Source organism: Sinocyclocheilus grahami, unplaced genomic scaffold (genome assembly GCF_001515645.1).
Source record: "Sinocyclocheilus grahami isolate Dianchi unplaced genomic scaffold, SAMN03320097.WGS_v1.1 scaffold1819.1, whole genome shotgun sequence".
Lineage (NCBI taxonomy): Eukaryota > Metazoa > Chordata > Actinopteri > Cypriniformes > Cyprinidae > Sinocyclocheilus > Sinocyclocheilus grahami.
In genome coordinates this window covers 75002-87490 of record NW_015506998.1, presented here as the reverse complement: position 1 = coordinate 87490, position 12489 = coordinate 75002, and the positions used below count along the sequence as shown (strand labels likewise).

The 12489-nt window shown below is 37.0% G+C and overlaps 1 protein-coding gene across 1 annotated transcript; it reads right to left on the bottom strand.

Moving 5' to 3' along the window:
* Window positions 1-916: 916 nt before the first annotated feature.
* LOC107572834 (uncharacterized) lies at window positions 917-9622 on the bottom strand. The gene is made up of 6 exons (XM_016259265.1): window positions 9587-9622; window positions 9245-9303; window positions 3917-4288; window positions 3049-3390; window positions 1333-1421; window positions 917-1042 (listed from the first exon to the last, which is right to left on the bottom strand). Exons 2-6 carry the CDS (start codon window positions 9282-9284, stop codon window positions 917-919), a joined length of 969 nt encoding a protein of 322 aa, XP_016114751.1. The 5' UTR covers window positions 9285-9303; window positions 9587-9622.
* Window positions 9623-12489: the final 2867 nt, after the last annotated feature.

Genomic DNA, 12489 nt, shown 5'->3' with positions numbered 1-12489 from the left:
GGCTTTGCCTGCTCTTTCCATTTAAAATTAGAGGAAACAACTGGGTTTTAATCATGATCCGAACAAAGATGCTGCATACATGTTATTTAGATTATTAGATTCTATAATTTCGAAATCTGAAGCAAAAACAGAATGGTCTGACTTTAGCTATGTGAAACTATACTACATAAAAAATCAGAATGAAACAAAAAAAGCAAACGGATGCCACTCTCTGACAGCAGGTGGCGCTCATGGAACAGCAGGTATTTATAAGCTGCTGCACTTTTAGGACTGAATGCACGGATCCAATATAATGATGCACATGCGATTTCTTTCTCCACTGTTCACCTTCACTTAAGACATATGAGAATACTTGCCTAGACAGTTTTGTTGAGATCACTTTGTGTGTGTGTGTGTGTGTATGTGTGTCCATTCAAGTGCAAGGATACGTGAAAGAGGACTCGATACACGGCTCTGTGCGCGCGCGCAAATAACAGCACGCAAGTACCGAATTGAATTCAATAGGATGTCCTTTCTTTTTCACATGACTGTGTCTGAATCAATGTACAAATGCAAATGACTCTGTTTTAAATGTAAAGTTGTTGTGTGCATTTATGTGAAGCATTGAGAGTTCACAAACGTTTTTTGCTGCATGTGTATTTTAATCTGCGGTATGCATTTGTGAGAAGTTTTGATGCAGTTATTTTATCCTCCCAAAGGTCTTTATTTATTCTTAATGAAGACAAACGTAACGGTCATATTGTTAGCTCATATTTAGGCAACATATCTGTCTGCAAAATGAATAAATGCAAAATGAATATATGTAAATGTATTAATGACAAATTGCTTTGTTAAATTGCTAATGTAATGCAATAATTCAGATATCTGTAGATAAATTGTATCGCTAGATAAATTTCACTCCAATGAAGAACATGACTTAACAAACAGGAGAAGTGTTCACTTCACTACGTTTTGGTACAGTCCTGTTCTTCTGGAAGACTTTCCCGTTGGGTTGCGTCCTCCATGTCAGTGTGACGTCTTCATCGCTCAGCGTCTGCTTTAACTAAACACAGAAACAGCATTTAGTTACTCGATGGATGAAGCAATGGATGTTTTGCCATAAATGGAGTTTTTCATGAGGGCAATACCCAAATCTTAACACATTATCACTGACAACAAAAGCCAATCCTGTGGGATGTTTTAATAAAATCTTAGTTGCACAACTCATGAAGACAAACACTTCTCGTTATTTGTGCTGAATCTCATTAGATTCTCACTACTGCACGTAATGATCTTGAATTGACACAGTACTGAATTTGAATACATTCCACAGTTCCATATCATAAAATCCACCTTGTTTGAGACGAGCTCCTTCAATCTTTCCTCATTAGCATTCTCAGCAGCTTTCACCTGCACTCGGATCACCTGCCTGTTCCTCTTGACTGTGGGGAAAAGCACATATCGTTTATTTGACTTTTTCCTGTGTTTTACTGTACACTCTTAAAAATAAAGGTGCTTCACGATGCCATAGAAGAACCTTTTTGTCTAAATGGTTCCATAAAGAACCTTTAACATCTCAAGAACCTTTCTGTTTCACAAAAGGTTCTTTGTGGCGAAATAAGGTTCTTCAGATTATAAAAACGCAAGAAAGAGATGTTCTTTAAAGAACCTTTGACTGAATGGTTCTTTGTGGAACCAAAAATGGTTCTTCTATGGCATCGCTTAAAGAACCTTTTGAAGCACCTTTATTTTTAAGAGTGTATCTTGCTTTATGAGAACAGCCTAACCCCTTTGTCCACACATATTTACTTGATACTTGGTCATTTTTAAATAATTATATTATATAATGATTATATAATTATTAAATATAATATTAAATATTAAAGCATATATTAAATAAAGTTTTGACGTCACAGATGCTCACATCCACATGCAAACATGCAGTTCTTCTCTGCACAGATTAACGCACATATAGTTCTAGAAGCATAGTGAGGTAGAAAAAAAATATTTATGATGCATGATATTGGTAAGCAACATCACACGACCAATATGCTTTCCCCAAATATCAGCACGATTGCAATGTGGCACTGATGTTATACAATAATAATTCAATAAACAAGTAGTTAAAATGAAGTGACTTACATTTTAGACACAATATTGAATGTTTTTCCTCAATTTTGCAAACAAAAATAGTTCTAATCACGTTTTTGAACGAATCAAGTGAGTTGATGATTCAGTAATCCATTCATAAAGACAGTCACTTGTCTCGTTTCTGAATGAATCAGCCGTTTGAACGAATCGGTTGAGCGAATGACTAAATGACTCACTCATTTGCCGCCACCTACTGGTGGTTTGGTTTCATATTTAAAAGTATTGCATTTTTCTCAACATTTCTTATTTTTTATGTTCAACAAATTATTTAATCTTATAACATAATTTATGCATTTGCAACAATAAATGCATTTATGTCACCTCGGCTTCATCAAACAGTCTGTGTAAATACATCTAATGCCACTTCAGAAGCAGCTTCTGTTTCCTCTGCAAAACATGGAGTTAAAATGCAACAACTCTACAGTTTCTTATTATTCTAAATGAATTAATTGAAACAATGTAAGAATTTGATGTTAAAGATGAGGCATTCATTTAATAAGGTTAGGAGATAATGCCAATTTATAAACGTAGTGGGAAATTACATCTTTCCAGTGACAGAGCACTTTATTTTGGGAGCTGCTGAAGTGAGAGAACATATGTTACTTAGTCCAGATTGGGAGAAATTTTAATGTTTAAAATGTTCTTTTATTATGTAAATTTTTTTGTGCACTGAAAAAAAAAGATTTTTGGTTGTATATGTTGTCAATTATAGCCTAGTTCTTAGAAAGAAAATCAGAATCAGCAAAAATCAGCATCGGCAGGCCACACTTACAAAAGAAATCGGAATCAGTCAAGGCAATTGCAATCGGCGCATCTCTAGTTTAAATCAAATTAAATTGTCCCATTCAGTGTGTTTTTTTCTTATGTTTGATAATAAACATTACAATCTCTCTACACAATAATTCAGGTCAGACCTACCAGTGTTACAGTAGAAATAATGAGTCGTAGTGCAAAGTCTATCTTCAAGTGCACGCCAATAATTTATAGTAGCACAGTTTTGGTTCGACCCAACAAGTTTTTGAACAGCATTTTGGGTTGAAGAAGTAAAGTTGGCCCGATCTGACCACTTCCAAGTGTCTCTGTATAATCCCATCCAGACCGATGCCATAAAAATATTTAGCAACTGAATTATCTGGTCATTGTCAGCTTGAGTCCTAACGATAGCCAGGTCTGTATAATGATCTCTGCAGTACTTCTGAGCATCGAGCCAACTCTTTTGGGTCTTTATTAGCACCAGTTTAGCTGTTCTGTTTGTGTTCTCTGTCAAAATAAAAAAACACAGTCAAGACCATTTCCTTTGGAAAATCTATAGATTATTCCCAGAACTACTGTATGTTTCTGAACATTTTAATATTCACGTAGTTTACATGGACAATACACAATGGGAGTCTGAAGGGATAGTTCACACAAAAATGAACAAATCTGTCATTATTTAGGCCTACTTACATATACAGTCATGCTTTGAATTATACATTGGAAAAAATGTAAAATTTTCAAAATTGTAATAAAACCAAAGATTATTTTTGTGTTTTTCGTACAAAAATACTTAATTTCACTTTTAATTCAGTGTTATTTGCCATTTTTTTGTAATTATTTGTGAAATGTACCAGCAGTTTCTGAGTGAAAATGGTAAATTAGAATAAAATGTATTACTGCATGATTACTGACCAAAAGAATATTGTGATATAAATGTTTACTTGTGTGACCCACCCATATATCTTAGTTTCTTAATTTTATATACTGAATTCATGAGCATCAGTAAAAAATGAATGTGCGTGTTTCTCACCATCGTAACACACAAAATATTTTTCACTGGTGCAGTAGGAATCAAACCACTTTCCGTCAAAAGCTATGGTGACACACTCCTCTCCCGCACCGTAGTTATCTGGCTGGACAAGACCCCAGGACTCGAACACCAGACTCTCCTCGTTATAAGACCAGCGCCAGCCGTTGATGTCATTGAACAGTCCAACCCAGGCAAGTGAAGAATACTGTTGTTCATCTGCAGCTTCTTTCAGACTTGTCCAGTCTTCATCAGTCTGAACGGTGGCCAGATCAATATGGTGTGTCCTGCAGTAACTCTGTGCATTTTCCCACGTCTTTAACTGCTTGTACAGAATATACTCTTGTGGTTTACACAGAGTTAATGACAGGAGTCCTGGCAAGAGAATACAGTGGTTTTTATCAGGTTTCTCCTTAAATGTTTCCATTTGGCTGGCTTCTATGTGTCTCAGTGTTTGTGTATCTTTTGTTTTATTTCTTACTGAAGTGTCAGTTCTTGATGTGAGACACTGCAGGCAAAACCTTTTTTTTCATTAAGGGTGCTCTGCTCAGGTCTTATGTGTGCGTCCTTTGAGTGCATGAGCGCACCGTCTCTAGGAGAGCGTGCGAGTGTTGAATGCTTTAAACACTGGCAAGACTTAAAAAAATGCTAATTATAAACTTTAGTGACGATGCGACACTGCCTTGATTGTGCAAGACACAATTCCTGTCAACTGTGCAGCATGCAGCTCGCTTATAGTGCAGACGCGATGTGCTGATTTGAAGCCATTTGCGCATTTTGACAGGTAAAGAGAGAGCGCGGGATTCACTCACGCTGTTTGTGAAATTACATCTCACAGAACGTTTTCAAATTACTTTGTAATAATATAATGAAAAAATATGAATTGTACCTCACCTTTAGCATTATAGGCCAAATTATTTTACCCGCGGACAGAGATTGAGATGGTGCTGCTGCATGTCATGCCAAACCTCTCACAGCAAGCGCGTCATCAGCTTGAGATCGGTTTATGAGATCGGCCTTTATAGAGACCGCCGATCAATGGGAGCACCCCTATTTTTTTGAGTTTGGCATTTAATAAATATGTTGTTTTAGGTTAGTGGACAGAAAACACCCTAAATGCACATTTTTTTTTACACTTTATTTACTTGCATCTGTAGATTTCGATTTTAATCCATATTTTTAATTTTAATAAGAGTTTTTTCCCACTTCAGCAGCACTTACATACACCAAAATTTACAGTTTTATTCCTCTCTATATTCTAAAGGATTTTATAGAAGGGTTTGTTAATATATCGTTTGCTTGGATTTATTATTTCACTTAATCTATTTGCGTCTGTAGAGTTCAAATACAGTACATATCTTTAAAGGTTGTTTTTTTTCTCAAAATGAGTTTGTTCCCCTTCAGGAACTCGAGCTGCATCAGAATGCCTTCAGCGTGACCACGCTCTGAATCACGTGTGTAATCAGTCCAATGGATGGGCAAGACGTCCCGGGCGGGGTGACGTAGTGACCAGGATGCTTAAAAGCACGTGCGGTGGAACCAGCGTCAGCTTTTTTGTCATTCAACAAGCGCTCTGTGTGTTTCAGTCGCTATTTGTTGTGAGTCTTATTTAGTGTTGTTTGTCCACTTATAAGCTCAATTATGTCAAAGCTTCAGCCAAGAATAAGCATTTGGGAGAGAGCAGGCAGCGTTCAGGCCGTGTTTTCTTCCCTGCCCGCGTTATATTTCGGGTGGGGATACACACAGTTTGTGTGTTGTCTGCTTGGGAGCAAAGCACGCAGAGTCAGCTCTCGAGGGAGACCGAGGTTGTTGAGACCATCCTCCAATCTAGAGCTCCCTCTACGAGGAAACTGTACGCCTTGAAGTGGAAACTTTCCACTTCTTTGTGCGGAGACCGCCAGCTCGACCCAGTTAACTGCCCAGTTGGTACAGTGCTGGAGTTCCTGCAGGTCTGGTTCTCTACAGGGTTGACCAACTCCACCTTAAAGGTCTATGTGGTGGCCATTGTGGCCTACCACGCCCCTCGCGGTGGCCAGTCAGTGGGCAGACACCCCCTGCTTACATGTTTCCTCCATGGTGTGCTGAGGCCTCTGGCCAGAGAAGCTTATGCTAAGCGGTGGATCAGGATGCTATTTCATAGCCTCGAGTCCTCTGATCTCCCCTCTTCTTTGGGGGCCACGGCTCACTCCTTCTGAAGTTGGCCTTTGGGCGCGATGTCCCCTCCTACTTTGTCAGGTGCCTACTAGGGCTGTCAAAAATGTTTTGAATTTCAAATATTCGTCGAATTTAAAATGAAAATCCAAAAACGTTGCCTTCAAATTTTAGGTGTGCATCAGGCAGCCTTATCAGTGGTGCACGAGATGCGATGACGATGTGTCATTGCATTTTAATGCTTTTGTTAGCCTATCCAGTTGAACCCACTAGATGAGGCGCTGCTACATTGTTTCGGACAAAATATTGCGGGGAAAAAGAGAACATTATGATTATGTTGTTTATGTCAAAACCGAAACCAAACTGTTCACACAGAACGCATATTTATCACATTTTCTAGAGGGACGTCTATCACCGTTGCACTCGCGTCTCGCACGAGAGCCACATGTTTAGAAAGCCATGTAAAATTAATGTAAGTTCAACTTTTTAAAAACATTTCTCAAGAATTTATGGCAGTTTTTCCCCATCCTACTGCATCTCAAGTTTTTAAATGAAGAAAGTACTATTTGTGATTGGTTTTCGGTCCTTTGTATTAAACTATACATGCATGATTCTGTTTTGTTTCTAATTCTTTAAGCAACTTTAATTATATAAGGTTTATAAACATTATTTTAAACATTATGCACTTTTTTCAAAGATAGTCGTGTTATTTTGTTATGCTTTGAAGAAACGTGCATTAGGGCTGTCGCGATAACCGCAATATCGCAATACCTATTGACGAGCAAACCGCAGAGGAATGCAAGAACTGCAGCAACCGTGATTTTTGCTTTTTTGCTTTTTTAATACTGTTATGCCCTTCTCATTTTACACTTCATGCATGTGGACTGAATATTAAACAAGTTAGTAATGATATCATAATGTGTACCATGCTGATTTGTACAGAGGCTTCGTAGATTTGCACTTAACAAGCCTAAACAGACAGTGAATGAGAGAGAGATCGACTGAGCGCGTGCGATTACTTGCGTCTGTTCTCCGGGCCGAGTCATATATATTTGTGAAAATAGGTTGTCATGTCCAAGGAAAGCGAAATCTCTGTCTTAGCACCGACGCATAGCTGGTCAGCTGAGCCTTCTGAAGTGGCGCTCAAAGTTAAAATTATTTCAACAGTGTGTTTAATTACATCTCTCTTTGAATTAATGAATGAATCAACGTTTTTGAACGTGTAGTTGAATGAACGGTTTAAAGACTCACTCAAAGACAGTCCCTTTCCACCACCTTGTGGCGCAACACTGTAACTGCACTGACCGACAGCCCGTCTAGAATGTGTGCGCGTTTCTAAATCAATAGAAAGTCTCTTGTCCAGTCAGATTAGAAGATCAGAACTAACTGTTATACATATAGGCTAACGATAGCCTAACGATCTTATTGTCAGGTTCATGTTCTGTTATGTGGACCGTTATTTTGTCATTCTCTTCTGTTTACTTCACTTCCTGTTTCAACTCTAATTGGTTTCGGTTTCATTGGTTTCTGAATATGACCTCATTAGTTATATCGTAACACATAAACACACAGATTATATATATGTATGTGTGTGTGTGTGTGTGTGTATGGCGATAATACCACACACACACACACACACTCAAAATTACCGCAAGGGAATTTCCTTCACCCTGACAGCCCTAACATGCATAATATTTTGTTCGATGCGCCCTCTTGTGGCCTCAGGAGAGAAGCCAAAAGCATGTTTTTCCCCCTAAGTGAAATTATGCCTTTTAAATTAGAATATAATTTGAATATTGATCATATTTAAGTACAAAATACGAATTTAGTTTTTCAGCCATTTTGACAGCCCTAGTGCCTACCTGCATTCTACGCAAAACACTCCTGGCTCCTTTCTCTCGCTTTAGCTGTGCTCTTCCACACTAGGCAGGGATTTATTTGTAAGTCTGGGAGCATGGGCATTCTTGTTCCCATAGCGTTTCAACGCAGCTCGAGCTCCTGAAGGGGAACGTCTCCAGGTTACGCATGTAACCCTAGTTCCCAGAGGGGACGAGACGCTGCGTCTCAGTGCTATGCTTCCACCGCACGTGTTTTTAAAAGTATTAAAAGGATTAAAAATGTCACGATACTTGTGTCACCCCGCCCGTGATGTCTCGCCCATCCATTGGACTGATTACACACGTGATTCAGAGCGTGGTCTTGCTGAAGGAGTTCCCATAGCGTTTTGACGCAGCGTCTCGTTCCCTCTGGGAACTAGGGTTACATGTGTAACCTGGAGACGTTTCTCCACTTCAGCAGCACTTACGGACACCAAACTTAGCAGTTTTATTCCTCTCTATATTCTGAAGGGTTTTACTTAGGGTTTTGTTCATATATTACTCACATGAGTTTTTAAAACATTTTATTCCTAAAACATGCTGAAAAAAAATATATAATACTGTTGCCAGTATTTTCTGATTTATGGAGTGATAAAAGAGAAATCCAAAATCCAGTCAGTAAAAACCGTTAACATCAACAAAATTAACCTGGCTTTATCCAATGTTCAGATTTCTGTTCTGGAAATTTTTGCAAATTAGTGCATCTTTAATAGGATTCAGTCTCATTTGCATATTTCAACATTACATTTTAGAAAACTAATACAAAATGTTTTCAATTCTTAATATAAACAATCAACAGGGGAAGTATGGTGATTTATTTATTAGTTAATTTTTTGCCCAGTTCACCTTTCCTCCAGAGTTTAGCTCTACCCTAATCAAACACACCTGAGTTTGCTAATCAATGTCTTCAGGATCATTAGAAAATCACAGGTAGGTGTGTTTGATTATAGGGTTGGAGCTAAACTGCAGGAAAGTGGATCTCGCGAGCCAGATTTGAGGATCACTGCTCTAGAGCGTAACAACAGCAGTACAGTGCATTTACGTCCTCTGCTGGTTAACAAGAGCATTTTTCAATAATATTAATATTATTCAATTATATTATTACTATTGAGGAAATTTTAAATAAAGGCTCACTCTCCTCTACAAAGATTTTTATTACATTTCACACCACTTTTTGTCATAATATGTAAAAGAGCAGGAGTATGTGAATCTAGTCATTTGGTCTCACTTCTTTTATTTTTATATTGTTTGTAATTTTGTTTCAAATCGTAACGATATTTTAATGTTTTGCATAAAGTTTTACCTGCAAGAGAGAGGATTTGAAGCCAAATATGGTCCATCATTTTGCCAGTGGTTTTGTCTCTGGAAAAACAAAGTAGTTTAAATGAGCTTAATTTTATCAGTTAAATGTATATATTTGTACAAGGAAACGTGTGTGTTTTCAGTTTTATGGACAACTGTCATTGGAAAAGAAAAATAAGAACAGTATATTAATGATAAAAGATCCATAAAACTAAAAAATCAGCTGACACAATGGTCAGTACCCAGTACAACATTATGTGAATCAGTCGAAGTGGAAATTCAGCATAACTGTTCATACTTTCTGAAATAGCCCTAAGAACAGACTGATGAAATGTTGGCCTACCTTCAGTGATAGTGAGGTTTCAGGGTGTTTCTCAAGTTCCCAATCTTGTGCTCTTTTAATGGGTTTGTTATGCTAAGAAGGGAATTTCACAGTCAGATATGCAAAGTGTGTTCATTATTTTTGCAGCTCCTCCTCCTGGTGTGTTTTGGTGGATCATCTGAGGACACTCCTTATAATATGATTCCTCGTTATACTTGTAAAGTAGATGATACACATTTAGACTGAATCTTTGAATGACAGCTGTCTATTAGTGTAATATCCAAGAATATCACAAAAGTCATTGTGCCATCTGTGTATTTATTAATTAAACGTTCCTTGATTTAGTATCTGCAAATGAATGATCTCAGATTAATCTCGGCCTGATTGAAGATGTTCATTGTCTGATCAAGCATAAATCTGCTTTAAAACATTAGACTGATGATAGCAGTCCTGATTTGCGAGTTTAAGTGGTTTAAGAGCCAGAGTGTATGTTTCACATCATTTTAACCTGATTAAATAATATAAATAGATACACGGATTGATTTAAAGCGAGATGCTATAACTTTAATTGTTTTGGGTGGCTTTGTGTTGTGTGAAATCTTATCTTAATCGATCTTTATTTTTCAGTTTAAATGTCCTTGTGGATCATGTAAATGAAGGACAACGTGATTCACGAGTCTATGCAAAACAAACAGCATCACCTCAGAAAGATCGTACTTCATGTACACACATTTACAGATGTTTTTATTCAGAACATCCATCTCCTTTTAAAATCGTCATCTAAAATTAACTTTCCATGTATGCATTTGGCAGACACTTCTGCCCAAACCGACTTGTATTGCATTCATTCATTGATCAGTTCTTGCATTTATATTGTGCACTGGATAATAATATCACACAAATGTTTGATCAGCCGTGTTTTTGAGGATGTGTTTGGATTCAAATCATTAGAAATGTGATTCTTTGTTAGTTTTCAGGACAGCTGCATTTGTGCAAATGTTTTATGTGTTTGTGATTAGCAGAGAATGTTTTCAGATCATGCAAAATTTAATGCCTTTTTTTGACTCTTCAGCAGTTATTTTCATATGCAAATGCTAGTAGGCGTGTGCTTGGCCCTTCTCTTGGAGATTTAGAGTACAGAAACAACAAAATAATAATAATAAGATATTTATCATTTAAAATTATAAACATAATATTATCAGTGGTGTAGTGTTGAAAAAAGCCATACAAGAATAATAGCCTCAGCAAAGCTGTATAATAAGTGGAATTAAATTAATTTATAAGAGACAAGTAATAGTGTAGTTGCTGCTTGACCAGAAATCTTGTGTGAAATATACAGAAAAGTCAGCTTGTTTTGTTTTTTGGTTGTATTCTGTATGGTATATGGTTAGGGCTGGCACGATGGTGAAATTTGACTGACGATTAATTGTCTAAAAATAGTCACGGTTATTGCGATTAATTGTCTGTTTTAGGGCTTTGGCGATTCTGCCAATTATCACGATTAATTGTATGTTTTTTTTTATGGCTTTTATTATATAATTGTGATTTAATTTAAGGGTTCAGTAAATAATTATGATGTTATCTTTTAAGCTTTGTTGAGTTATTTTGCAGTGTAAGATTACAGAGCATTCCAGATTCTAAGAATCGGCCGATACGGATCCAACACCAGCGTTATTTGTTTTCTACACCTCTACAGAATATCAATACTGTGTTTGTGGAACTAATGGTCACTCTTTTTCTCTTAAACCCTTTGTTAAACATAATCCACTAAATACTCACTTCCTCATTACAGAGAAAAACTACATTTGAATAAAAATATGTAAGGTATGAAATTAAACTGGCTGACTGTATAATTTAGCAGCAGAAACAATATCTTGAAAAAAAAATCTTTGGTGCACATTATACAATTTAAACATGTTTATTCTGTTAACTATTTGTATTCTTACAAAATACATTCAAGAAAATTAGATAAAAATCATGAGAAAAATAAAAGCTTCTAATAATCTTTCTGTGTGCAAAACTTTGATAATGTGAAACGCTTCAAACAGAGCGGCACAAAGCTCTTATGCACAGAATGATGTGCTTGAAGCAACACAAGTCACAGCGCGCTGCACTCCACACGGTAACGTTACAAGAGAAGAAAAATGAGAGAGCAATGAACTCCAGCAACATGTCATTTTATGCGAATCCCCAGACCTTTATCTACACCAAGTATTATAATGGGAATATATCATCTTGGAGAGAGAGTTTTACCGTGCTGACTGTCATAACTGAACGTGATGTGCTGTTTGAATGCTGAGCGGAGAATAACTGACAGCTGCAGCAGAAGTTTCTGTAAACTTAAATTTAACAATGTAAATATAATTATGTCCCTCACATTAAGATATGGAATGGCTTCAGATCATATAGCTATACAGTCCCTTCTGTTTCTTTTGGTGGATGACTCCCCCTTGTGCCGTATAAAAAGCACAAGAATCGCGGTTGTCTGAAACATTGAAATTGTTTCAGACAACCATGGTTAGATCAAATAATTACGATTAGACGGTTATTTAATTATCGCGACAGGCCTATATATGGGGTCTTAAAAAGTCTTACATTTAGTTGCATCAAATTTAAGGCCTTAGAAAGTCTTAAATTGTACAAGAAAGTCTTAATTATGATTTCTTAAATTTGGGGATGGTAAGAGCAGAATTGCGATATGGCTGAATGTGACGATTAAACTTCAAAAGGCTATGATTTCATTGAATAAACGCAAGCGCTGCACGTACACAATCCGGTGCTGGGCTGCTTTGTGTTCTGCCGTTACTGGTAAAACAGTTATTTTTCTACCAAACGCTCCACCTGCTGGCAGAGAATGAATGAGCATTTTCAATAAAACTGTTGTTTTGTTCAGAGTTCAGACCAATGCGAAAATCGACCCATGT

Excerpts from the sequence above, each read along its gene's own strand:
- LOC107572834 (XM_016259265.1), bottom strand. The coding sequence starts at position 9,284 with ATGATGGACCATATTTGGCTTCAAATCCTCTCTCTTGCAG. Across the intron at positions 3,391-3,916 it reads ATATTTTGTGTGTTACGATG|AGAACACAAACAGAACAGCT; the intron begins GTGAGAAACACG and ends TTATTTTGACAG. Across the intron at positions 1,043-1,332 it reads AGGAGCTCGTCTCAAACAAG|TTAAAGCAGACGCTGAGCGA; the intron begins GTGGATTTTATG and ends TTCTGTGTTTAG.